This window comes from Folsomia candida, unplaced genomic scaffold, assembly GCF_002217175.1.
Source record: "Folsomia candida strain VU population unplaced genomic scaffold, ASM221717v1 Fcan01_Sc005, whole genome shotgun sequence".
NCBI classification, from domain to species: domain Eukaryota; kingdom Metazoa; phylum Arthropoda; class Collembola; order Entomobryomorpha; family Isotomidae; genus Folsomia; species Folsomia candida.
This window is the reverse complement of record NW_019091197.1, coordinates 6,383,343-6,409,291: the sequence shown is the minus strand read 5'-3', so window position 1 is coordinate 6,409,291 and position 25,949 is coordinate 6,383,343. Positions and strand designations below refer to the sequence as shown.

Here is a 25,949-nt window from a genome sequence, read left to right as displayed (position 1 = left end):
GTTCTAGAAGAGATAATTAATAGCATATGTTGCACAAGTACACAAAAATAACTACTTTGGAACCCCGAAATGCATATTCGTATTTATTCAATATAAGTGTTACAAAACATGAATTAACTGAACTTGACAGAATACGTAATTGATTGAATTGGTCATAGTTCATGTACTGGTCATTTTATAAAGTTTCACGCTAATTTAGGAATCTGGTTAGGGAATGTCCATAAATCAGCTGACAATTTTCAACATTGGAGGATAGGCAAAATTCCCTATCCTCCAATGTTGAAAATTGTCAGGTGATTTATGGACATTCCCTTATTTCTTCTCTTTCTCAGTTGATTGTGGATCTGGTTTGTGGGTTGATTTTATCCCTCGGGCAGCTTGCTCCTTTTTTGGCATCGCAACTATCTCCGACTTTTCCGCCAAAGGTTTTCCAGATGTTGGGACGCGACGCGACGATTGTGTTGCGACTTTCTGGTTAACATCGATTGCAATTGAGGGGGCAGGCAATACTTCCAAGGGTTGAACATCCCTTGCAACACGTTCCACTGAAAGCGATGGTTTAGATTTTAAAAATTTAATTTTCGTCATTTACGAAATTAAATTTCAGAGGCTTTACCTAAAATACCCTTCGTAACAAGTATTTCTTAAAAATTATTTGTCTTATGTGAGGTTCCCAGCCTAAGATCGTCGATGTCCTAAATGTCATGATTTTTATTTTAACCTAACCTTCCCTAACCTACCGCTTATGAAAAAGATGCCGCAAACTTAGGATTGGGCATGCAGGTCTACGAAAACTCGCAAACATGGAAATGTAAAAACCCTCGATATAATACTCAAATTATTGTGTTACTTTTGTTACTTGTAATTTGCAAACAAGTTTATTTTAATATTGTTTTAATGGCGAATTTTGTTACGTTGCTCAATTAGGGCGCATTTGTGAATAAGTTCCAATTTTTGTATTACTCGGCCGTTCTTACTTCAGACAAGAGACCCCACAAATGTGCAGTAGAAACCATTTCGCTCCCATAAGAACGACATGGGAGGCCTTTGGTGCACCACTGCAATCGGCCTCCTATGGCTTTTTCGTACGGGAGCGAAATGGTTTCTACTGCACATTTGTGGGGTCTCTGTTCTGAAGAAAGAACGGCCGAGTAATACAAACGCGTTGCTTTTTGACTGGTACAAAATATGGTTCAGGTAACTAAACAATACTTACCATCATTCTCCAGACTAATCCCGATCAACTTTTGTTTTTTTCTGAGTCTCAGCCATGGGCGATAAAGATACCTCGGCTACAATATCAAGAAACAATTAATTGTTCGCCTTTTCAGGTTACAATGATTGCGCAAATACTTAATATGCATATCAGCTTAAGTAACCCACCAATGTTCCTTTTGCCACTTTCTCCTCCTTGTCGTGAACCTAAGCTGCATAAATTCTCCGGATTACTATCAAGGGATGACTGACTTTGATAAGGGGCTTTGCCAAGAGTACCTTTATACGCATATATGCATAATGAGAGTCAATTAAATTATTTTTTACAAATATGTAACCACCCTCTTACCAAAGATCTTCTGGAACCTTTTCTTCACTACCGCCTCATCCCTTAAATTGCAGCCCTCTTCTTTGAGTTTTGAAACGATCGGCTCTAAAACGGACAGTACTGCACTTCCAACGATGCTAAATGTTTTTTTGTCCGCACTAGCTATCCGTCCAAACTCTTTGAGAAACCACTTGTTGCTTGTCTTAACAGATTGACACTTCTTCAGGGACACAATTTGATCATCCGTGGCAACAATGCACAGTGGGCCAGATTTAATAAATTTTGGCCAAAAATATATAGCAGCCGAATTTGAAGAAAGAAAAATTAGATTTTGGTGTGCAGCAATAACCTAAGCCATATACTATATGAGGAAATTTTTAGTGGTCATATGCCACACCCCCAGTGGGTTTGGCCCTCGGCGACTTTTTGGTTTTAACGAAACCATGTCATGTGATATATCATCTTACTAAGCTCGACGAGGGGACCTCTACAGAATAATTAGAATTTATAAACCACACCCCCAGTGGGTGTGGTTCTAAACAAATTGTCGATTTTAACGAAACCATGTCATGTGATACATTATTGTTCTCAGCTCGACAAGGGGGTATCGAAGGAATATCTCAAACTTGGAAACCGTATCTGCAGTGGGTGTGGTTCTCAGAAAATTTTCCATTTTAGTAAAACCATGCCATCTGTTATATCATTTTTCCCAGCTAAACAAGGACGACGGTATCCCAAAAAATCAGTGCTCAGCGACTTTTCGATTTTAACTAAACCACGTCATGTCATGTAATACCTCATTTCTCGTAACTACACGAGGGGATTTCGACAAAATAATTTGAATTGCATTACGTAAATTAAGAAAAAGTCACTTTCAGAAATTATAAATTTTTACAACTTGTTTCATTTTTCAAAAATGGCAAAAGCGCGGAAAGCTTCGCCCACATGGGGTGTGTTTTCGTGAGATAGGAGGTGACCATCGGGGTCCCCTTTCCACTACGATAATTTTTTTGTGTCGCACCATGTACTTAAGTTAGTTAACGCGAAAAGCGCACATGATGGTTACACCCATAGTAGGTGGGAATTGAAGATTTTAACCTCTTAATACAACTATTGTCGGGGGTGTGAACCTGATGGGATGCTGACATTCTTTTGCTCTTAAGTGGTAAAACTCAGTAATTTAAACCTGATTAAATTTTTCTCACGCCCACCGGTTTTTCAAGTTTTGGCTATATTAGCAAAGTAAGGAAATTGTCCAGGTAGTCTTACATATAGTTCGCTTGTCTTACACTCTAAATAATTTGGAAACAAATCGTCACCCGCAATGTACTAAATTGCTCTATTCTGGGGTATCACTGAGGGACAATTAATCAAAAACTTGTGTAAAAAACACACACGCCTTTGACACATATTTACAAATTGGAACAATTGTATTCTCTGAAAATATAGTTGTTGCATAAATGCACTAATTTTTTTTACATAATGTCGTCAAATCTGTTTAGTGAGTTTTTAATTTGTTGTCGATAGGGGACAACCCACGGGTGACGATTTGCCACCGAATTATTTCGAGTATAATTATTTAAAAAGTCAGTAAATTTCAGGTCCATGGTAGCCGAATTCATCCGAGAAAGAAGTGAAGGGGCTTCATCCTGGGTTTAAATGGTCTCGAGGCGGCATGCATTATCTACGCAGCACTGACACTCTTTATTTCCTCAAGAGTTGGATTACGCCTCGGAATTCGTGACCAGACTTTGTTCCTGTCCGGTTATGCGTTTGTCCTCGGAGTAGGATTATCTCTTTGTGGACTTCTGCAGAGGAGACAATACGAACAAAATAATCGGATAAATATATAGTCAAAGAAAAGAATCTGATATACCAAATACTAATAAATATTGGTATTTAAAAAAAACCGTGTCTGACAAGGGAACCTCAACCACTGTCCCATCTCGATTTCCCTGCAAATAGTCTTAATCGACAGATAATTTAATGAAACTAAAACTTTGTCATAGAACATGCGGTGCAAAATCACGTTTTCGCGAAATATTTGGCGAAAAGTACACCAAAACGAGGAATTTTCTCCATGCTTTTAACATAGGCAACAGGCTTCTGAATGAAGAAATAAAGTTGATAGATTATTGATATCCCAGAAGTCAGTAATTGTTGAAACTTTTACAAATTTTGGAATTTTTGAAAATTTTGGAAATTTTTGTAAATTTTTGCAATTTGAAAAAAACTGGTAAATGTGTGTGTAACTGTTTGCATATTCGTGATCAGAATGAAATTACAGACTGGGATATCAATAATCGATAAACTTTATTTCTTCGTTCAGAAACCTGTCGCCTATGTTAAAAGCATGGGGAAAATTGCTCGTTTTGGTGTACTTTTCGCCAAACATTTCGCGAAAAGGTGATTTTGCACCGCATGTTCTATGACATAGTTATAGTTTCATTAAATTATCTGTCAATTAATGCTATTTGCAGGGAAATCGAGATGGGACAGTGGTTGAGGTTCCCTTGTGAGTAGAGGAGCCCTTTCTTATTGTGAAGTGAAAAATGTCAGTACTCACAATGGAACCTGTTTTCAGGCTACACCGGGATTGAATAATGATTTATATCAAAAAATCAATCCGAAACTTAGGAATCGCATGGCGCTTATCATTCCGTTGAATGCCCCCTTTGAAGAACAATATTTAAATATATCAAAACAATCTGCCGTGCGTTGTTTTGATAAAGTTACATATTTCGGAAATGTTTACCAATTTATTACTCCCTTTAACAAAAGCGATGTTCGTAGTATGTAATGGATACATAAATATACATACGTATGTATGGGCATGCAAATATTTACACAGATTGACTAATTTATATCAACAAGTTTACTAGTAAGTCACCCAACAAATCGTGACAGTCCTCTTCTTGAATATCAACTCCACTAATGTCCACATTTTCCCCCTTAATGTCTACAACTTGAAGGGCTTTACAATCCTCAAATGAATGCCCAATCCCTTCCAATGTTAGTCTCACACCAAAATCTACATTCTTCATGTTATGTTCATGTCCAGCAATTCGCACCCTCTCACAAACAGAATTGGTTATTCTTGCATGGATTGACTGGCTCTCTAATTCCAACCCCAAATCTGTTTTCCACCTTTGTACCCCTTCACATTTAAGGTTATCTAGGGTATTCCCTCCCCCAGCAAGAATTCGTACTCCGACTGAGCTACCACCGTGTGAACCCTTACGATAAATCACATCGCACAAAGTGTTTCCATTTCCTCTCACTTCAACACCACAAGCAGAATTAAGAAACCTTGCTGATTTGAGTGCATTGTTACAGCTGCCTGAAATCATTACTCCAATGTCTGAAACATTCTCCATTTCCAGGTTTTCCATCTCATTTCCATCTCCACGGCAATAAACTCCCCACATGGAATCTTCCACTTTGATATCGGAAAGTTTGTTATTCCGTCCCCGAATTTCCACTCCTTTTTCACCGCCCAGAAAAGCCAAGTTTCTTGCTAAATTTCCAGAACCGTGCAAAAGAAGCCCTCCCGTTCGACCCGTAGCGACGATGCACAGGTCGCTTATGGTGCATTCATTTCCCGCCACGGACAGCACGTAATTTTTGCCACCCGTGGATAACGGGTTTTGGAGAATTGTCAAAAATTTACCTGCGCCTTGTATCTTTACAGAAGGTTTCATCACCCCGAAATGTCCCTCGTATAAACCCTCCCGTAGTATAATTGTATCACCCGGGCTGCAATTCAATAAGCATTCGAGTAATTCTTTCGAATTCAAGGGGATCCTATCAATTCCTTCGTGAGGTCTGGATTGGGGTGATTCGGAACTGGACGCGATTAAAGTTTCCTCCTCCTTTTCCGTACCAATTTCTTCTGATTCAACTAGTTCCGTCGTTGTGAAGTCACAGTCAGTCATTGATTTTTGAATCTTGTCTGTACGTAAATGGTTTGAGGTACATTTCGTTAAGGTATGACCTTGTCCGAAGAGTTTTAAACTTAGTGAAGCCTCTATGTCCGTCATTGTATGGCAACTTCCTTCGATCGTTCCTCTACCAAACCGACAATTCGAAAGTGTCGAAAGTGATGTTTCTTTACCAACAAGAAGTCCGAAAGTGATCTTAGACCAGTGAGTTGCGTCACAAGTAAAGTTCTCCACATTATTAGATTTTCCACTATGAATCAAAACTCCGCAAGTTATCACCCCTGGAAGTTTGGGGACCTTGTTGTACTGCAGGTTTCTTATCTGGTTTTCACTACCGTCAATCACAACACCACTCCTGGAATTTCAAAAATGAGAAACGTTATTATGGTTTGCTCCTAAAAGGAGCGACCCACCCGCCATTGGCCTTGAATTTAAAAACAAACTCTAATTTTAAAAATAAAACCACAATTCATATAGGTTTAATACCAAGCTTGGCGTCACAAAAGTGCAACTTTGTTGAAAACGGATGTTAAGATTTAGGAAAATTTTAGGAAATTTTAAAAATTGAGATACAAATGTTCTACCTACATAAATAAATAATGACGATATGTAGTACCGTAAATACTCTATTAATATCCGGGGCTAAAATCCAAATCTGAGTGTCGCAGACCCGGCTACAATTAGACACCGGTTAAAATTAGAGACCCGGTTAAGTTTTGAACATTAAAAGATCACGTGTAATTCATGATAACTCAATTAGAGTTTTCTATTTAACATGAAATCTAATCAGTACATCATTCGCTACAATGTTCAGCATTTGTCCAGGAGAGACTATGAATACAGTCAGCAGATAAGACAGTACATAATTAGGGACCCGGCCATAATTAGAGACCCGGCTAAAATTTTGAAATCGTGTTCTCTAGACCCGGCTATATTTGGAAACCGGCTATTCCACAAGTCAAAAGTGTATTCGGTTTGAACAACTTGTTAATTGGAATAGGGCTATAAATGGAGTATTTAAGGTATATTTTTAAAAAATATTTAATATTCATCAACCAATTAGATTTACATACCATAAGCTTGAAAAGACTATTCTGCGTCGATTTCCATCACGGAAAAGGTTTCTCAAATTCTTTTGGTATAATTGGGTACAGGAAATCCTTGCATCACTCAATATGTTACCGTTTCCACTAATACAAATACTGACCCACCCTCCGCGGAAAAATACATTCTTGATAACATTGTTTGTACCAGTAACACGCATCCCGGACGTCTCTTCAAACGGAGTTACAAATTGCAGGTCTGATATCGTACAGTCATTAGACATAATTGAAAGTCCGATTGTGTCAATGTGCGAGACACAACTGATTTTAGTCCCGTCCCCAACGCCTTTTAGGGTAATGTTATTCTTCGCAATCACAAAGCCGCCACTATAGATTCCCTCCTCCAACTGTATCACGTCGCCGGAAGTGCAATTTTCCAATCTCTCTTGTAAGTCGAGACCTCTTGAATAGATCGAAAATTCGTTGCCATGGTTGTCCTTTATGGGAATAATGCTGGCATCATCCGTGTGACATATATTACCCTTGCACCTCTTTAACTGATGGCGATTTCCTGAAACGTTGGAAATCTCGATAATATGTCCACATTCTACGTCCCGCAAGGTGTGACTATGTCCTTCAATTTTTACTGCGCAGCAATTACTGGAGCGTATTTCACAATCATGACTTTGCGCCTTAATTGCCAAACCGTAACTAAAGAGGCTGGGGGCTGTCTCACTGTTCCCATAACTAAAGCGAAAATTGTCTATGAAAACATTACTTCCAAAAATTATGATTCCGGACTGTGCCACATTTTCAATGTTAACTCGATTAAAAATATTTTGATCACCATAGACTTCTACACCGGATTTCGTACTAGCTACATTAAAGTCATAAAAGTTGTTTCCAGAACTCATGATGAAACAACCGTAGTTGCCACCTGCAACGGTCATGTTACTAAATATATTGTCATCCCCTGTCACATAAATTCCAAATACCCCACGTTCTTCGGCTGACACGTAGAAATCATGTAGGAAACAGTCGTGCCCACTTATTTCCAGAACTGCGCTTTCTTGATACTCCTTATACTTGATGACGCTCTTTTCACCTTGCCCCTTAATCGTGACACCGGTACGGTTAACCTCAAAGTGTCCAGAGTATTCCACTTCAGCCAGGATTATTGTTTCCTGTGTCTCAAGACAAATCTGAAGCTCGGCAGCATTGTTTGGAAATATTTCATCATCATCCGTAATAGTTACGTTCACGTACTCAATTGACGCCAGCCTATGCTCCACATTGGCTTTCGTTAAAGCAACAATTAATTCTTTGACGCCTGTCGTTGTAATCTGCACAACACTTGTGTCTCCACAATGGACCAACTTCCAAAATAATTCTTTCCTTTCGTTCTCCACAATTGGTTGAAATATTTCCCAAATAATAAGTCCTAACGAGAACAAGTCTGCTTGAAAAGTATAATTCCCACTGGTAACCTCCGGTGCCATATAACTTGCTGTGCCGACACAACTTAAATTATCTGCAACGCCATCCTTACTCGGACTCTCCTCTTCTAAGTCACGACTCAAGCCAAAATCTGCGATTTTCACTGGAAGTAGCCACTCCTCTGGGGATGAGACGGAGAAGAAAATATTTTCTGGTTTAAGGTCGCGGTGTAGGACGTGCTGTCCATGCAAATAGTTGAGACCGTTCAAAATCCCACAAATAATGCCACATCTCTGGTTCTCAAGATATGGTATCTCCCTCACTTCCTGCACATAAGCTAACCACTGGCGTAAATCTTTTCCACATAAAGTCATCGTTAATCGACGGATTTTTATGCTGCCTTCCATACACGCGATGTCTATGCAACGAGCGACTAACTCTTTCAGGGCTGTTACGTCACTTTCAGAGGTGCCGAAATATGACGGGATGTCATCAAGGAGTAAGATTTGTTCGTTGTAGTCGCCAACACCCAGAATGTTTTTATGTCTCTTTTTCACCGAGTTTTCAAATTCTCGTTGTTCTATTTCCTGGTCAGTAGACGTTGACGTGCCAGCACAGCTGTCGGCTGGATCTTTATTGGGCAGGATATATTTAACTGCAGAGAATGCTGAACTTGATTGAATTAACGGGTCAATCTGACTATAAGTCTGGTATTTAAATACCCATCCGAATGCTCCCTTGCCGAGAAATTCGGATATTTTGTGAGTCTCGCCGTATTTAAGAGCCCGGATCTTAGCATCGTAAGTTTGGTCAGTCATGATCTGATGGAAAGGAAATAAGTACAGATAAAACTCGTTCGTATATAATTCTAGATTAAGCTAAGGTCAAAACGGTTACCGATTGGCTTCAAAGAAAGTTATGATACTTTAAAAGCCTTCTAGTATTACAAATCTAAGTAACTAATCGAAAGATGCTGGGCCAAGGTATCTGAAATTTCATAAGTAAGTTTCATGAATAATTTTCTCATCTCGTTAAGTAAGCTAGGCTGTTTTCAATTTTATGTATAAACGTTTGCGTTACCCGAAAATCCAATTGTTAAGTTAAATATTCTCAGAAATTTTGTGTTTGCGTTTAACTTTTGAAGTATAAGTATGAATTATTTTTATTTTGGTACTATTTATTCTTCCGGAATTAGGAGCGTGTCCAAATTATATAAATCTGACAAGGAAAAATATGTAATTTGCCTTTTACAGATTTCAATTTTATTCCATTCAGCTTTTCTAAACAAGATCGTTTCTTTAAACAATAATGAAAAATGCGTGAACTCAATCCAGATCGAATGTATGAACAAATTTAATAGATTAACCTTGGCAGAAAGTTGTATAATAAAAACTTAATATCACAGATAGTTTATATATGCGTAATTCCATTCCCAGCGTTTATCACTCGAGTTATTTAGAGAAATGACAAGGAGATCATGTCAGCTGGTTTTTCCATGGTGTGACGTGCTCGTGCTCACATCATATTTGTCACCCAGTTAAATAACTTTGAGAATATCGTTTGGGGGACACATTCAATTGATCGTGTGTCTCTTGTAGGTGTGATTTTGTGTTGCAAATAATTGATGTCCATCACTGCGAAGAGTTTAATTACGCATTCCACACTTGGACTGGATTGTATGCCTAACCAATGTAACTTTCAGGCGCATGTCTCCATCCTGACATTTTACACGAACTGACCTTGTGTTATTTCACCTCAATGGATTCGCTATTAAACAATCACTTCAGTTGATCGTATCTCATCATAATTTTGTATACACGACATCAATGTCATAGATTATCGAAATAAACAATACGGGGTATGTATATTGACATCACTTAATTGAGATACGATGACAAATCGATGAGACCATGAGCTAATTCGTATTTTGCTTAATACGTATATAACTATGGAATGCATTGCTCATCACGTAATTAGTTTACCAAATATTCTTTGCTAATTGGTTATGCAAATTCAATTACATACCAATATAAGCTTCAAGTTGCATAATGCTGAATAATATTAATGCCTCGCGAGACAATTCTTCATTAACTAACCTTTGACTTGTGGGGAAAACAATTGTTGTTGTTTAATAAGAAACGCTATAAGTCTGAAGGGAGACAAAAGTAGTTCTGGAAAATTCTGGTTTTGGGGAGGTAGGAAGAAAATTGTCCTTTCTGGAAGGCCAATTTCACTATTTTTGTCAGAGGAGTGAAATCTGTCCGTATTTTGAGAGATGTCACCTACACCAACCCAGTATTAAAGTTGAACATTTTCTTGACAAAAAATTGGACATTTCTTAATATCATGCAATTTTAAATTTTGGATCTTTAATTTTATCGAGTGTTATTATAACCACTGTAATTCCACTATTCTGGTAATGTTTTTACTAAAATTGTGCGCAATTTTCTCATGTATGCATGTTTTGATATTTTTCACATTTGTTAGTGTGTCTAAAAAAAATTGTGTCATATGTTAGCAAGTTCTGATGATTTGCGGAGTTGCCAACATCCAGTGCAGATATTTGGCAAAATATTTTGGAAAGTTATTTTGCCCTGCGACCGTGCAAACTCGCAATGAATAACTCGCAATGAATACACTCATGATTTTTAAGGGTGTACAATACTTTTAAAATTCATTGTTCGTGTAAATCACTCCAATTTATTTACTTATGTATTGCTCTGAATGTGGAATGGTGAGTCACCATTGGTGACACTGTCATGAAAATGTAGTGTTTGGCTTGACTAAATTTAAATTTGTAAATTACATGATAAAGATTTTAAGATAAATTAGCAAATTACTAATTAAGAAAATCAAAAATAGAACTTAACATATTTGTTTTACTTTTGTCAGCTGCTTTGATATGACGAAGGTCGCCTGTTCAACGAGACGGGGAATCTGACAACGAGTTTCTCATTCTTCTCGTCTCGTATCTCTTTCATATGAATGCATGTAATTCATGCAGGCTCATCCTCAGTTTTTCTCATCAAAATCTCAGATCAAACTCAGAAATTTTATACTAATTATTATTAAGCTGAAAAACACTACCCTAAACCAATTTTTCGAAATTTCAATTTCAATTTATTGGCGAAGTTACGACTAATTTTGGATTTCGTTTTTTTTAAATTTTCCTTTCAAAGTGTGACATTCCCAGGGGTATACGGAAGTCTTCCGCCCATCTTTTCCCGCCCGCGTTTTTCCGTCCATCTACCCCCGCCCGTGACCATTTCCCATCCACCGATTCCCGCTAATCCTTTCCCGCCCGTAAGCATCTCCCGTAATCGTTTTAGAGTACCCGAATTTTTAGTAATAACACACGACATATTTAAGTTGTTATATGCACGAATATTTATTTAGTCATCAGCATGAGAGCATCTCTCGTGAACCCTAGTAATAGTACAAAAATCAGTCAATATATATTTCAAAACGGGAATAATAATCAATCAAATAAAAATCAAGATAAAAATTGAATATTGGAATTTTATAAAACATTGTGATGTGGCTACGGTATAATGGTTGGGGGACCAAAAGGTGCGAGAAATAATGCTTAGGTGTCAAATTATGCGATGAGCAGCAGAAAGATGAGATATATAAGTTTTTTGGTTTGGTGTGTATATTTAGTGGAAAACATCGTAAAACTCAATTTTAAACATTGGATAATGTATTTGAATACTTCCGGAGTAATGCTAATGCTTTAAAACGAATTTTTACAAAAATGAATGAAAATAGCCGAATAAGCCGAATCGGCTCTAGGATGGCTATTTCTAGCCCCATCCTATCCTCTAGGATAGGCTAACTTCACACTAATCCACCAGGACGATCAATGCGACCAAGAAGAGCAAGGGTATCACCACCAAAGTACAAATTACTATCGACATCTGCCTTATAAACGGGTCGTCAGCAGTAGTGGGGCTCAGAAAATCATTTGAAATCGAGATCGGCGGAATGGGCTCCGTTTTTAAAAATGGGACGATGCTGGGACGTTGAGTTGATTGTGGGGCTGACACGACTTGATTTGGCGATAATGTTTCCACGCTCGCTATTTTCGCCGCTGCCGGCGTCATAATGTGAACATAAAATTGTAACCGTGCAGTAAGTGTAATTTGTGCTCTTGCTATGTCAAACTGATTTTGCGCAGTACACCAAAAAGTCCAAGGGCCCTGGTAAGCCGAATTGTTTGGTAAAATTTCAAGCGTGCTTTTCCATTTGTATTGGTAACGTTCCCCCGCAATAAAAAATGTTGGTTCTGCAGGTTGGCTAAAAAATACAAAAAATTGTCATGATCTGGCTGCTTTTGTTGTAAAAATAGAGCAATTCATATTAGGCATGTAATGAGTAAGTCAATTTAATAAACTATTTTACTCTAGGGATGCCGGGTAGCTACCCGGTACCCGGCCTTTTTGTGATACCCGGTGCCCGGCCGGGTAGTCTAAGCTACCCAGTTTGCCGAGTAATTTGCGTACTCAGTTTTCCTACTTCAAATTCAAAGCTTTAGAAAAAATGTTTCAATTCTATAACTCATTTTTTTACTTAAAATATATAAAAGCAAATATTTGTAAAGATTGGGTACAAATTTTGCCACATTTTCGCAAACTCGGAAATTTCAAAATTGCTTTCTATACCGCATATAATTTTTTCGTCTGTGTAATATCAACTTTTGCAACTTAGAAATGCATTTTAGAAATTCCACAAATACCCGACCGGGTACCGGGTACTCGGAAAAATTTCATGTCGGGTAGTACCGCTACCCAGGGCACCCCTAAATACTTACCTCTGCAGTAAATTCCCCACGTCCACTGTACCCTGATGCCATTGGACCAATGGTTGTGGCCTGCCCCGCATCCAACAATTGAGGGTGATCCTGTCCTCGATCTTAACTCTTGCCATTTCCGTAATTTGAAGCGGACAGGGCAATTCATCCATTATTTCTCTAGTTATCGAGTCCAGCCCGAGTCCCCTCAATTTTGGGGGTGAATCACAAACCACGTCGTCCTCAGTATTAATGTGATACACGTTGTGGAGATCTTCTTCCAAAAAGTGCATGTGACAATCGCACCTCCAAGGATTTTCTTTTAATGAGATATGTCGCAAATCAGTCGCCCTCACCTCTGACCAGGGCAGCGTAGTTAACTTATTCGAATCCAGGTTTATCTTTTTTAAAGACGAGAATAGGAATGGGCGATTTGGTGGAATTCTATCTAGCGAACAATTACTCAGGTCAATCTCGTCCAAGAGGTGTTTATTAAAGTCCAAATTTTTTATCGGATTCCCCCGTAAGTTCAAGGTCTTCACGGCGCTAGTGTTCAAATTTATGGAGGACAAGGAATTATAGCTGAGGTCGAGGTGGTAAATAATTTGTAAGCCGAGAAAGGTGTCCTGATCGATATCCATGATTCTACAGTTGGACAAATTGATCTTCTTGAGGGAGACGAAGCCTTTCTGTGAGAACGTGCTTGGGGTAAGGTGAATAAGCGGGTTGCCGCCGAGGTCGAGCTGAGTGATGGACGAGGCGTTGGGGTAGGTCGGGATTTCGGAGCAGTTTATACATTTTAAGGATAAATTAACATTGGATTGAGTATGGGGGGTTGTGAATCCATCTCGAGACAATGAACAAGTGCAGGCTGACGCAAAGTTGGGGGGTGTTGTGAACAGAAAAATGTAGAGGGGTAAAATTGCCAACATGTTATTAACCATATTTAGTGAATTGTGTCCTTCTTGAAGTTAAAATATGGACTGGAGCAGAAATGGAAGTGAATAAGAAAGGCAATGCTTTCTATCCGCGTGTAATAATAACCCGTTAAGCGCATATAATGAAGGGGTGAAACCGTTGTGTCAACCGGTGAGGGCGGGGGGTGGTTGTATGAAAACGGTTGTCATGTTCGTGTTCAGCGTTGAAAATCATTTAAACTTGGCATTTCTGACGTGTTTTTGACGTTTGCGATGGATATGACCCCCCACGTAGCGAGGGGGCGTGGTTGCGACGACCATATTCGAAGTTGTCCTTTGATTTGAGATGAGAAGAATTTATGTTCAAAATTTCAAGTCAATATCTTAAAGTGCTTTTGAGTTATCACTATCACGGGGAAAGACAGACAGACAGACCGACAGACGTATATCAATCTTATAGGGTTTCAACCCTTAATAATACGTATCTAATAATAATGTATATCCTTAAGGCAATTCTGAGAACGTGAGCTCGAGGTGGGGTATTTGGTCTGTTATATACTTGTAATGTTTATAGTAGGACCTTTTGTTACACTCGAGTCAATTTGAGGCAAGTTCAACCCTTTAAGAAAGGGACAATGGTCCTTTTGAAATAAGGAACCTTATTTGAAAAGGACCATTGTCAGGACCTTCACCTACATACATATTAGTGTGCATTAAAATTATAAATGCTTGACTTTACCCATAACTCGCAATGGACCATGGTCCTCCGGAACATTTTTGCCCTTTACGGGTCAAAGACCAAGCGGTCCTTGGTGCAGACGGACCATTTTCTAAGTAGTCCGTCAGAGGACCAATTTATTGCGAGCCATGGTGGACTCTTGAAAAAGGACGATACTTTTTTTTCTATCTTGACTTGAAATGCGACCTTATTATTCACACACAATAAAATAATCCTTACCTCTATCCAATCTTAGGCGGGTCATTCACACCACGTGAAAAATACACATGTCTTGATGTTGTAATTATAGATGTTGGGGAAGAAGCATCGTTTCATGGGAACAAACCCCACCGACAAAATTTTAATATAACAATTATCTACATATACTGTAACGGTTCAAGTACGTTTATGGCGTATTATAATTTTGAAATCTTCAAATTGTAACTACTACCTATTTAAAAAAACCTCAGGGGGAGGAGATTTTCAACGATTGATGACATAAAGTCGCCTTTTTGACCAGCAAGATTACCAAACTTATGTAGACGAGAAGAGTATTTGAAATCCAAGCGGATCCACATATTGCGAAGACGTAACCTATGTATTTATATTCCTCTGGAATTTGTTTCTCAGCTCCTAGACAGTGATGATTAATTGATTGACACACAATTTGGCGAAAGTGTTTTGCCGAAGAAAAATATTTGCCAAAATGGTACAAAAATTATGATGAAAGTACTTTATGGCGAAATTATAATGATATTTTGACGAAAATGAAAAATTCCTAAATAAGTATTATAAATTTCGTAGTTGTTCATGTCATTCGGTCGCTGCTCATACATAACTCCTACGTATTTATTTCAATTCAATTTATTTGGGTAAACTCGACGAAAATTCTATTACACTGTAAAAGATACCACTGGCATATACATACATCATTTCTATGTATGTAAAGGAAGTAAGAACATCACGTGTAAAATTTAAATTAGCCTCTAAAATTTTAATGGATCCATATCTTTCACATCGTCGTTACAGCTTTCCACTAAAATCTCGACTTCCTCACATACCACTGGTCCACGAAGCATTCCCCCCTTTCCCTCAGTGGTAATCGGATCCAATTTTTTTTCCTGAGGTTCTTCCACCCTATGAACAAGCCTTCGATGTTTTCTCATCACATACTCGGTCCGATACCGTTTCCCGCAATCGGGACAGTGTGCGGGCAAAACTTCCGGATGAAATTCCCGCCGATGCACTTCCACGGTTCCCTTGTGTTGAAATCCAACCCCACAAATTTCGCGTGTCCACTTTCACGTGCCGTGGATTCCTTGATGCTCCCTCATCTTTGGAATCGTGCTTAGTTTCTTGCCACAAACTGGACAGACCAGACCGTCCCGAATCACGACACTTTTTCCAGTCCTGCTTTCAGCCTGGGCTTTCTGTTCAGCCAAGAACTTGACGTCGAGTCCGAGCTCCCGCGCCTTGGCACATCCTCGCCGGACATGGGTCAACATGTTTTTTCTAGGTTAAGCAATTAAATAAAATTTCATTTATTTTTATACACTCTAAAAAATATAGTGTAAAATTGACTCAATTTTGAGTGAAATTGCCACTATTGAGTAAAAGTTATCCAATAAAAGTTAAAATTGATCCAACTTTGGCAGATTTTTGCTCAACGTTGAGTAAATGTTAACTTTGGCGGGGTAAATTTTACTCAATAGTTGGCCTGGTGGCAATTTCACTCAACTTTTTTTTTACAGTGTATACCTATCAGGAAAAGTAGTATATAATTAGGTTAATGAAAAACTGTATAATTCGCTTAAAAATTGATCACGCTAACCCAATTGCCTCGCAAGAAAGAATTTAAAATTTCGGTAAGAAGGATTCTAATTCAGACTGAAAATCTCAAACATGTGGAAAATCGAATCTTCTATTTTTTTTACCTGGTGTTGGTATTGAGAAAGTTCAAATTTTTGGGTGAAATATTCCATAAAAATGTATTTTTTGATGCTGGATTTTTTTCACTTTTTAGCAGTGGAGTTTATACATTGTTCATTTAATATAAAGGACACGCAAGTTTACCAAAAACGTCAAGATGACTTTGTCCGGAAATCAATCTCAACCTGCCCCTTCGCACACTTTCCACCCCGGCATGTCCGGCAACAACCCGTCGAGTTGTAATGCATTCCTAGACATGCCGGCGTGGAAAGTGTGCGAAGGGGCAGGTTGAGATTGATTCCAGTTTGAAGTTTTTGGTAAACTTGGGTGTCCTTTATATTATTCGTGGCGCTGTTTCATTGAAAAATTTCAAATTACACAAAAACGTGTAATTGGTAGCCAAGAGGTTAATTATAGATTATAATTAAATTTACCAACCTTAGAGTAAATGCTAGCCCGCAATGCGCCTCGCACGGGTACGGTTTCACTCCGGCGTGCATATTTTCATGTTCCTTGAATTTGCTAGGAGCGCTCGACACGTGGGGACATTTGGGACACGGGTACGATGGTTTGACTCGACGAGGGATGTATATTCCGTGGGCATTTCTGCGATGCGATTTAAGCCCGCGTTCCGTCTTAACCCGCACGGGGCAAAGGTCACACTGGAGGCCACGCGAAAATTTGGTGAGGATCACTTTGGAGCACGTTGCACGTGCTGTGTGTTCCCTCAATTGGGAAATATGTTTATAGGCTGAGGCACACGTGGGGCAGACGTGTGGTTTTTCTAAGAACAAGTTAAAAATTAGTTGAACAAATTATTTGCAAATTTTAATTAAAGGTCTTGCATTAATTGTGGCCTTAGATTGCAAGATCTTGTAATCTAAAAATGAGTTTGATTTTCTCGGCAAAAACACTTTATGAAAGGGAACGTCCATAAATTAAATGTCACGAAAAATGCATATTTTTCGAACCCTGACTCCTCACATTTAAAAAAATAGCAAAGAATATCTGACATGTAAAATGAAAATCGTCGAAATTGATCAAAGAAAAAAAATTAAATAGATATCGTCAGCTTAGTGAGTAATGCAGTCAAGTCCAAAATGCATCAAAAAGAAATCCAGTCAAGTCCAAAACGCGTCAAAAAGAAATGTAGTCAAGTCCAAAACTCATTTTGCCGGCTTTTGGCTTTAATTCGTTTTGGACTTTACTCCATTTCTTTTTGACGCGTTTTGGACTTGACTGCATTACTCACTAAGCCGACGATATTATTTACATACCAGTGGAATGTGCTCTGACATGCTTTCGAAGATATACCGGCCATGTAAACGTTTTCTCGCAGTGTGGACACGGATAGATTTTTGGTGCTTTGTAAAACTTCATCCGCCAATGTACCCGCTCCAAAGCGAACTTGCGTTTTAGCTCGGACAACTTTTTGGCATCCTTTTCAAGCTCCGGCCACTCCGGGGTATGGCGCAGTTTGTGCATTTCGCAAGTCGTCCAACCAGAAAAGGTTGCGGGACAGGTGTCACAGCTGAATGGACGCTGACCAAGGTGCGTTTTGCGATGGGATGCCAAGTCTTTCTTTGTAGGAAATTTTTCTCCACAGATGTAACAAGCTTCGTGATGAGATGGGGGGAGGTGTAAATCTGTTTCGGGAGGCTGAAATTACAAAAATAAATATTTGTGATCAGTTAATATGTAAATATGTGGGCAGATCAGACGTGCACTGGGTGGTGCCCTAAATAAATACCCAGTAAAAAAATTACTGACCCGTACAGCAAATTGGAGGTCTTAATTTACCTTAAATTTGCCCCCCACAAAAAGGACTTTTTCCCATTTTTATTCAGATGTCAGATCTCAAAAATATGAAAAACTCGAAAATTCCACTTTTTTACGTGGCGTTGGTACATGAAAAGTTCAGTGAAAAAGTGTATCCACTCGAGTTTTTCCATTTTTTTCCATGATTTCTGGGGGGGGGGGGTCATCGAAAAGTTTAAAACTACAAAAAAGTGTGTACTTGATCCTTAAATGGTTAATATTTCTAAATAAATAAGTACACAATAACTTCCACACTTAAAATGTTTCAGGAAAGGTCAAAATGTAGGCAAAATATGATAAAAATACGGGTTTTTCGTTCACATTTTGTTTTTTTTGAAAAATTTCGACTTTGAAAGTTGGGATTTTATTATAATATCTACATAGTCATTAATACCTTCAATTAATTATTCGAGGTATGGTTCGAATACTCGGTCACGTATTTTACATTTTTTAGGCCAATTTAGGGTGCAAAATTTGCACTGCAAATAATTAGATGAAGTGTCTATCCCAATCTCTCACTCTCGTGGAGAGGCGCCAAATATGCGATTAACACGGAAATATGAATGAATCCTTCGTCTGGGGTCCTAGTAGATTCTAAAAAACATAGTGGGTACCCTGGACATGATAAGCAGTCGGGAACCTTCCCTTGTCAGATCAAGGCCGTCTTTTTAATTGGTAAAACTATTTTACAAGATTTACGGATTGTACAAAGTTACCTTAAAGGACTGCCTCAGTGCATAAAATGTTACCAATTTATATAAAAAACGAAATTCTGGACACGCAAAATGTCATGGTTGCCGAGTTGTGTTGATAGATTTTGCAGTAGTATTTTTTTACTCGTTTTGGAAGCCTTATTTCGAAGAGTTACATACAAAGCTCCGAAATTAAATTCCTTAAAATATATATAAATACAAAGTAGTATGTAAATCAGTAAAATCCTACGTACCATTTCCCACAAAAAAAAATATTGTGAAAGTAGAATCTGTAGTCCAAAAAGTTGCCTGTTTCCCAACCAAGTCGCAATGTATCTGTTCTGGAGTCCAGATTCTGGACTGGATAAACGGACTGCACTAAATCTAATTTATTTTTCAGTTGAAACGTTTAGGTTCTAGGGCACCTCATACCCCACATGTCATTCCCCCACATCTAATCCCCCACACTGCATGCCCCCACAGCTCATATCCTCACATCTCATGCCCACCACATCTCATTCCCTCACACTTCATATCCTCACATCTCATCCCCCACACATGTCATTCCCCGCAGTTCATACCCCCAATTCACGCTGATAAATGCGAAATAAGTTACAGTACTACATATTTATTAGTTAATTGCGGTTTGCATCTGTTTTTATCGTAGCTGATGTTTGAAAATTGATTTAAACTTAAAATAGCCCACGTAGAAAAGAGAAGCAAAAATATGGAAGAAATTTATTCGCCAAAGGTATTTCCAGTGTTAGTTAAGATCACATTCATGGCGTCACATGTGCTATTAAGTCATACTTAATAGGATTTTGACCATTTGTTTTACTGAGTGACAAAATCAGGTACATGCAAAATATCTAACGTTTATTATCTCAAAATTTTGATTTGCGTCAACAAATTTGTATTTTTCCCCAAATTGGGAAAACCAATCATACAAATCAGATTTACTCGATGCCGAGTTGCACTATCGAATTAAGTTTAAGATGTGGAAGTGCTACGAAGTATTATACGTTAAACTTGCCGTTATTGTAATTGCCAAATTGATATATCAATTTTTATTGATAAAATTTTCTACGCGGCCTTAAAGTTTTATTCTGCCTAATTTATTAATTTTTAGCGTGAAATTAGTGGGCTTTAGATTTTAGCTATATGGCTAGTCTGAGCTGCTAAGAATGGTATGCACAATTTTTGGACAAATTTGGCAGTTTTGAGATAACTGATATTACAGTGATACAATGGGTGGCTTTAAAGTTATACTCTTGACTTTACTACAAAGGCGACAATCTGTCGCAACCGTATCGTCCAACAACCGGATAAAAATCTTTTCGAAGCAGATTGATATTTCTTCTTCGTTGGTTGTGTCACTCCAGCCAAGAAGTGATTTATTTTCAGTTCAATACAGAATACAGGTTTTTACTAATGTGTAATAATGTATGTACCAATTAATATGAAGTAATGCAACTTATTTCGCATTTATCAGGATGGATTGGGGGCATGAACTGTGGGGAATGACATGTGTGGGGGATGACATGTGAAGGAATGCAGTGTGAGGGAATGACATGTGGTGGGCATGAGATGTGAGGATATGAGTTGTGGGGGCATGCAATGTGGGGTATGAGATGTGGGGGAATGACATGTGGGGTATGAGGTGCCCGGATACCCCACTCGTGACTCCGCTCGCCAGCTATACAGTTACAAGTCGCGACTTCATCGACACTGCCGGCGCATGCCCAGGCGTAATCGCGTACTGCCTCAATCCCACCGTATCTTGCGGCCACCTATGTGATGAATTACTTCTAATTAGATAATTTTCTAAAGGTTTACATACATAGTAGTACTAGACCGCTGTCAATATTTGGTAGTGTTCTACTCAGCCACAATTTGAGCCCTCACAAGGAAGGCTTTTCTTTATAAAATAATGATACCATAAAATAATCTTAGTAGGGAAGCTACCGAGGTGTCGAACGAGTTGAGAGTGGACAATAATAATAATAATAATAAATAATATTCTGATACTTTAATTTACATTTTACAAATTTTACAAATTTTTAAAACCTTTACAGTACGACTTTACTCTGGTCTTCACAATTTGAGGAAAAGTGAATTTTATACGGAAATTCCTTCACTTCACCGTGAAAGTCATACCTCGCGCTCACTTTGGTAAAGGTGTCAAGCCTTAACTCGTCTGACACCATGAAAATATCCGGTGTCAGATTCTTACATGAATTTCATTCATCGGTTCGTTGGAATGAATGTCGTGAAAAATATCCACCAGCTCATCGTATCGAATTATTACATCCACCGCTTTCCTGATAGATGGACAAAGCCGAGTTCCCAACGGGATCCAATTCTCATCGCACGGCACCCCATTCCCCCCTCCATCAAGGAGGAGTGGCATCTTAAAGAAAACCGTCATAGCCGCCTCCCACCATCTCGACTCGAAGTACTCAAACGGCGTTATGTTCCATCCCAGAGGTGGGGCGGCCTCCATCCCTCCGTCCAAACAGTGTTCTAATATTTCCGTTTTGTGAGCTATCATCGCCGACGTGGTCACTACTTCATCCAAAATCAACCACAGCTTTCGCGTAAGCTTCACGGCCCCCCATTTTCGGGTCGTCCGGCGCATCCACGTAGTCCGTGCAGGTCGTCATACATAACGCGGAGGTACAGACGGACAAGGTGAGTAGCCTGAAGCCTCGCATAAACACGTAGATGTGCGTGGAAAAATAAAAGTCTCGAACGGCCCGAGAATTGAAATCCGTGGGATGCGTTATTCCAAGAGTTTGATAATAATCCGTGATTTCCACGCCTTCTGATCCCTTACGAAGTTGGAGGGGGAAGGAGTCGAATTTAAAGGGGTTTTTACCCCTATATTTCCCATTTATATGGTCGATACAATCCTGCGTGATTCTTCGAAGATTCAGCTCAACCCTGGTCCCATTGAAGAAATCCTTCCGACCGAAAGGAGCTAGGACCGCGGTGTTCGCTACGGCTAAGGCTTCCGTGTCCGGAAACATGTTATCCTTGCCGTGTGATATGTATGGAAATGATCCCACTAGAAGCTCAACATCCGGTTGTAATTTGATTGAGAGGATTTCTCTTCGCACTTCGGCAAACCCTTCGCAAACCCAGGCAAGTGACCAAGCGCTGTCCTTATCCACGTCGGAGTTTTTGGGAGCGTCACTCCATCTCGCGGGACGGGATGGATTTTCCATCCGTTTCCATATGGCGTCGTAGAAGGGTTTGTAGTAAGCGTAGGCAAACATGTTTGTCTGTAATCTAGCGGAACAGAAAATAAATAAGGTTATCTTTTGGTTTTTAATTTAAACAAAACTGGTCTTGGGTGTATGATGATATTGGAAGGCTTAATTTGTAGCAGGACATAAATTTAAAAATCCTCGATTTGAGCAAAATTTTAATTCGACCTCTTACCAAGAAGCTAATTGGAGTCTGAGGCCGGAAATTTTGTACAGTAAAGATTACATAATTTGATAATAATAGCTTTACTTTAAGATTGAGGATAACCAGTGTACTCCCTGGCAAAACAGCAAAACGGCATGCCGTTTTTCGGGATGATAATAGTTAAAGTATACGAAACGGCAAAATGGCAAAACGGCGCCGTTTTCCGGACACTGAGGATAATCTTGTTTAAATATTAATCTTACTTTTTCCCCTCCTAACAGATGTTGTATTTTTACTTGAATTTTTCTTACAGTGGAGAACAGTTTCGGGATATTTGGTCTAGTGGAGAATCCACACTTTATATATCAGAAGAGTTGCTTCGAAGCAATTCAATTTTAATTATCCTCTTAAAATTACGATCGCGATTTAACTTGGCTACTAGCACAATGTATATGTTTAGAGTTTGGAAATACTTTTAAGTTAAATACAGAAGTTGGCCCGTCTGTAAGACGGGGGCCGTGGACGGATTGGATACACCAGGCGGAAATCAAAGTCGTAAAAAATATTATCTACAGTGATAACCAGACTTCGAGTCTAGCTCGGATAAATCCAGGCTAGAAGCCATAAGAGTTCTCAGCATTGAAAATTGAGTTATGTTGGTCCGACGGGACACCCATATATCGACGAAGGATGTTTCTTTTAATAAATAAAATTTATTAGGAGGAAACGCCAGGGATTATGCAAAACTTACATATATAACTTTATAAAAATTTTATCCTTTCCGGCATGTGCAGGAAATATCGCAATAGAGCTATTTAGAATAGGAGGGAAATATTATTTATTATTAATGTATAATTTATGAAATTATGGGTATATTTGTACCAATAATTTTAAAAATTAATGGAATTCCTCCATACCATTACTTAATGCGTGCGCATTAAAATCGGCCCTCCGCAAAATATTTCCATGTGTATCACATAAAAACTAATGCCAGTATTTATTCATTGCCCTGGTGTAAATATTTTATCGCTGCCCGACATATACCAGATATATCTGTGAAGCTTAAATTCCTGTACTAAATAAGACAAATAAAGCTTCACTCACTAAAGGAAATTGATGAGGCCATAACCTATTCATTATACGATACATATATTTCAATAAGGTGGCTCCTCAAGCCTAGCCAACAATACGATGAGGATATACATAGATACGTATGTACATATACGTGAAGTTAAATTAGGAGTCTACATATGTCGTGTGGTTTCGTAGAAACAAAGATTATGTAGAGGTGGTGACATGTGTTAACTCCTCGCCTGAAGTTTTGCACGTTTTATGGGCTTTCATTTGTAAACCAAAATCGTGTCTATGCCCGTCAGTGATGGGCATACTGTATGTAACAAAATTAATAATAGGGTGCGCATGAGTCCCATTCTTTCGGTAATGAGTCATGCACGCTTTCAAATTTCAAAATGACTTTTTTACCATTTATTCATCATGTATCTGTGCGCATATCTGCAAAATTTCAAATAAATTGGTCTAGTTTTAAGTAGTACAGGTAAAATTGAATTTAAAATAATGAAAAACTAACGCAACAAAATTAATCATAGGGTTTGATTTAATAATTTAATATTTTGTGAGAGCATCTTTAGCTGCAATTACGGCCTGGATTCTTCTTGGCATTGACTCGACAATCCTTTGGTAACATTCGGGTCAAGTTTTCCCCATTCATTTGTGGTAACGGCTTTGAGAGCCTACACATTTGTAAGTTTCCGTTCGGCCATCCGATTTTTCAAATGTGCCCATAAGTGATCGATCTGTTAAAGATCGAGAGATTGTGAAACCCACTGAAAACATCTATTGTGTTGTCCCTCAGCCAATCCGTAATGATTTTGGTGGTATGCTTTGGGTTTTCGTCTTGCTGGAAGGTGCAACTGCAACCCATTCGCAGTTTCGTGGCAGAATGATCCAGGTTTCGCGTCAACAGATTTAAGGATTCCTCTTTTATCATGATACCATCGATAAATTCCAACGTGGCGACCCCACGCCAAGATTTTCTGCCCCATACCATGACCATACCTGCAGAAACCAAAGTTTGTGAGCTGAATCCCTGAGTTGTCGAAAGTAAATTTTTGCGCACCTCCACTGTGTTTCACATTTGGCAGGATATGTCAACTTCTTAAACCTTTCTTTGGTTTTGATCATACTCGGATGACTCCAACAGTACCGAGGAGCAGGATTTTGGGTCTCATCCGTAAAAATCTTTTTTCCCGGTCATCAGTTGACCACCCTACTTTGTATTGTTTATGTCAGCCGTTTCTTCCGATTCTTCGGCGAGAGCCACGGCTTCATTTTGACGATCCACCAGATAATCCTACAGTTTTCAGCCTACGTCGGTGTGTCTGAGTGTGAACGAAATACCGGACTCTTTTCGGATATGAGATGCAATTTTTGGTGCTGACAGCCGGGGGTTTACTCGTACTTTCCACATAATCGCAGCGTCCTGCCTAGGAGTTGCCTTAGGTTATTGACCTTGTCCGCGCCGTTTCTGCACGTTTCCGGTAGATTTGCACTTTTTGATGATTGATTGTGTTGTTGACCATGCGATTTCAACTTTTTTCTATTTTGATGTCACCAACGCCCTCCTTCTGAAGAGTAGCAACTCGCTTTCTCTTCTCGACGCAGATTTCACAGCATTTAGCCATCTTTTAAATTTTGTATTTGAAAATGCAGAAATAACTGCAGAAATATCTGCACTTGAATCAGTGTTAACGAGAAGGTTGCAATTTTTCACGTAGGATAAATATTGAATGAAAGTTTGCAGCAAATTAAACCCTATGATTAATTTTGTTGCGTCAAATTTTCATTTTTTTAAATTCAATTTTACATGCACTACTTAAAATTAGTCCAATTAGTCTGAAATTTTGCAGATATGCGGACAGATGCATGGTGAATAAATGATAAAAAAATCATTTCGAAAACGATGCAAAACTACTTTACTAAATCATGGACCGAAGTGCCAGTAGTACAGTGCCAGTATGTATATATATATATATATATATATATGTGTGTGTGTGTGTGTGTACCTGCACATTGGCAGATAGTTCCATTGGCAAATTTTATAGTACCGTTATTAGCTCACCCTGCGTAGCAGAGGAGCTATTGAATTCCTCTTGTCCGTCCGTCTGTCTGTCCGTCCTGTCCGTCTGTCTGTCTGTTAACGACTCTTTTGCATCAATTGATGCTAATTACTGCGACTTATTCACGTTCGTGACAGACTTAATGGCACCACTGGTATCGAACAAGCGTCGACTCAAAATGGTGCCAAACAATTGATGGAATAGGTGAAAAACGCACAAAAAGTGCAGAAGAACCGAAAGAAATGACTATAATTTTTACTACGAATTTGCCAATATTTCATGTCAAAATTACTGTTTGTTTTCCTTCATTTATTTTCCACCATCGGCGCAAAATTATGTCACAATTATGTATATATTTTTTCCGCTTGTTCTGCACCATTAATGCAAACTTATACCAAAATTGCATATCAATTTTATTCGTCTACTCTGCACCATTGGTGGACAATTATGTCAAAATAATTCTCACAGGGTGAGCTACTTCCACCGTTACAACGGTTTATTTGTGATTGATTAACCTTACTTTAGTCCAAATATGTGTGCATTCGTGGGCAGACCTCCGTTGTAAGATCAA

At 38.7% G+C, this 25,949-nt stretch overlaps 3 protein-coding genes and 1 long non-coding RNA gene across 4 annotated transcripts; all 4 read right to left on the bottom strand.

Annotated features, from left to right (window-relative positions):
• Positions 1-307: 307 nt before the first annotated feature.
• LOC118435774 lies at positions 308-2,910 on the bottom strand. The gene is made up of 4 exons (XR_004835005.1): positions 1,565-2,910; positions 1,384-1,494; positions 1,217-1,292; positions 308-545 (listed from the first exon to the last, which is right to left on the bottom strand). It is a non-coding gene; the product is annotated as an uncharacterized LOC118435774 (long non-coding RNA).
• A 1,372-nt stretch (positions 2,911-4,282) lies between these two features.
• On the bottom strand, positions 4,283-8,782 carry LOC118435912. Its single transcript, XM_035852432.1, has 2 exons — positions 6,558-8,782; positions 4,283-5,839 (listed from the first exon to the last, which is right to left on the bottom strand). Exons 1-2 carry the CDS (start codon positions 8,780-8,782, stop codon positions 4,405-4,407), a joined length of 3,660 nt encoding a protein of 1,219 aa, XP_035708325.1. The 3' UTR covers positions 4,283-4,404.
• Positions 8,783-11,515: 2,733 nt separating this feature from the next.
• Positions 11,516-13,723, bottom strand: LOC118435645 (leucine-rich repeat neuronal protein 1-like). The gene is made up of 2 exons (XM_035851996.1): positions 12,775-13,723; positions 11,516-12,260 (listed from the first exon to the last, which is right to left on the bottom strand). The coding sequence occupies exons 1-2, from the start codon at positions 13,695-13,697 to the stop codon at positions 11,807-11,809; spliced, it is 1,377 nt and encodes a 458-aa protein (XP_035707889.1). The 5' UTR covers positions 13,698-13,723; the 3' UTR covers positions 11,516-11,806.
• Positions 13,724-15,689: 1,966 nt separating this feature from the next.
• LOC110850455 (zinc finger protein 77) lies at positions 15,690-21,378 on the bottom strand. Its single transcript, XM_022097886.1, has 5 exons — positions 21,061-21,378; positions 17,595-17,976; positions 16,756-17,101; positions 16,519-16,668; positions 15,690-15,900 (listed from the first exon to the last, which is right to left on the bottom strand). The coding sequence occupies exons 1-5, from the start codon at positions 21,376-21,378 to the stop codon at positions 15,690-15,692; spliced, it is 1,407 nt and encodes a 468-aa protein (XP_021953578.1).
• Between the last annotated feature and the right edge of the window lie 4,571 nt (positions 21,379-25,949).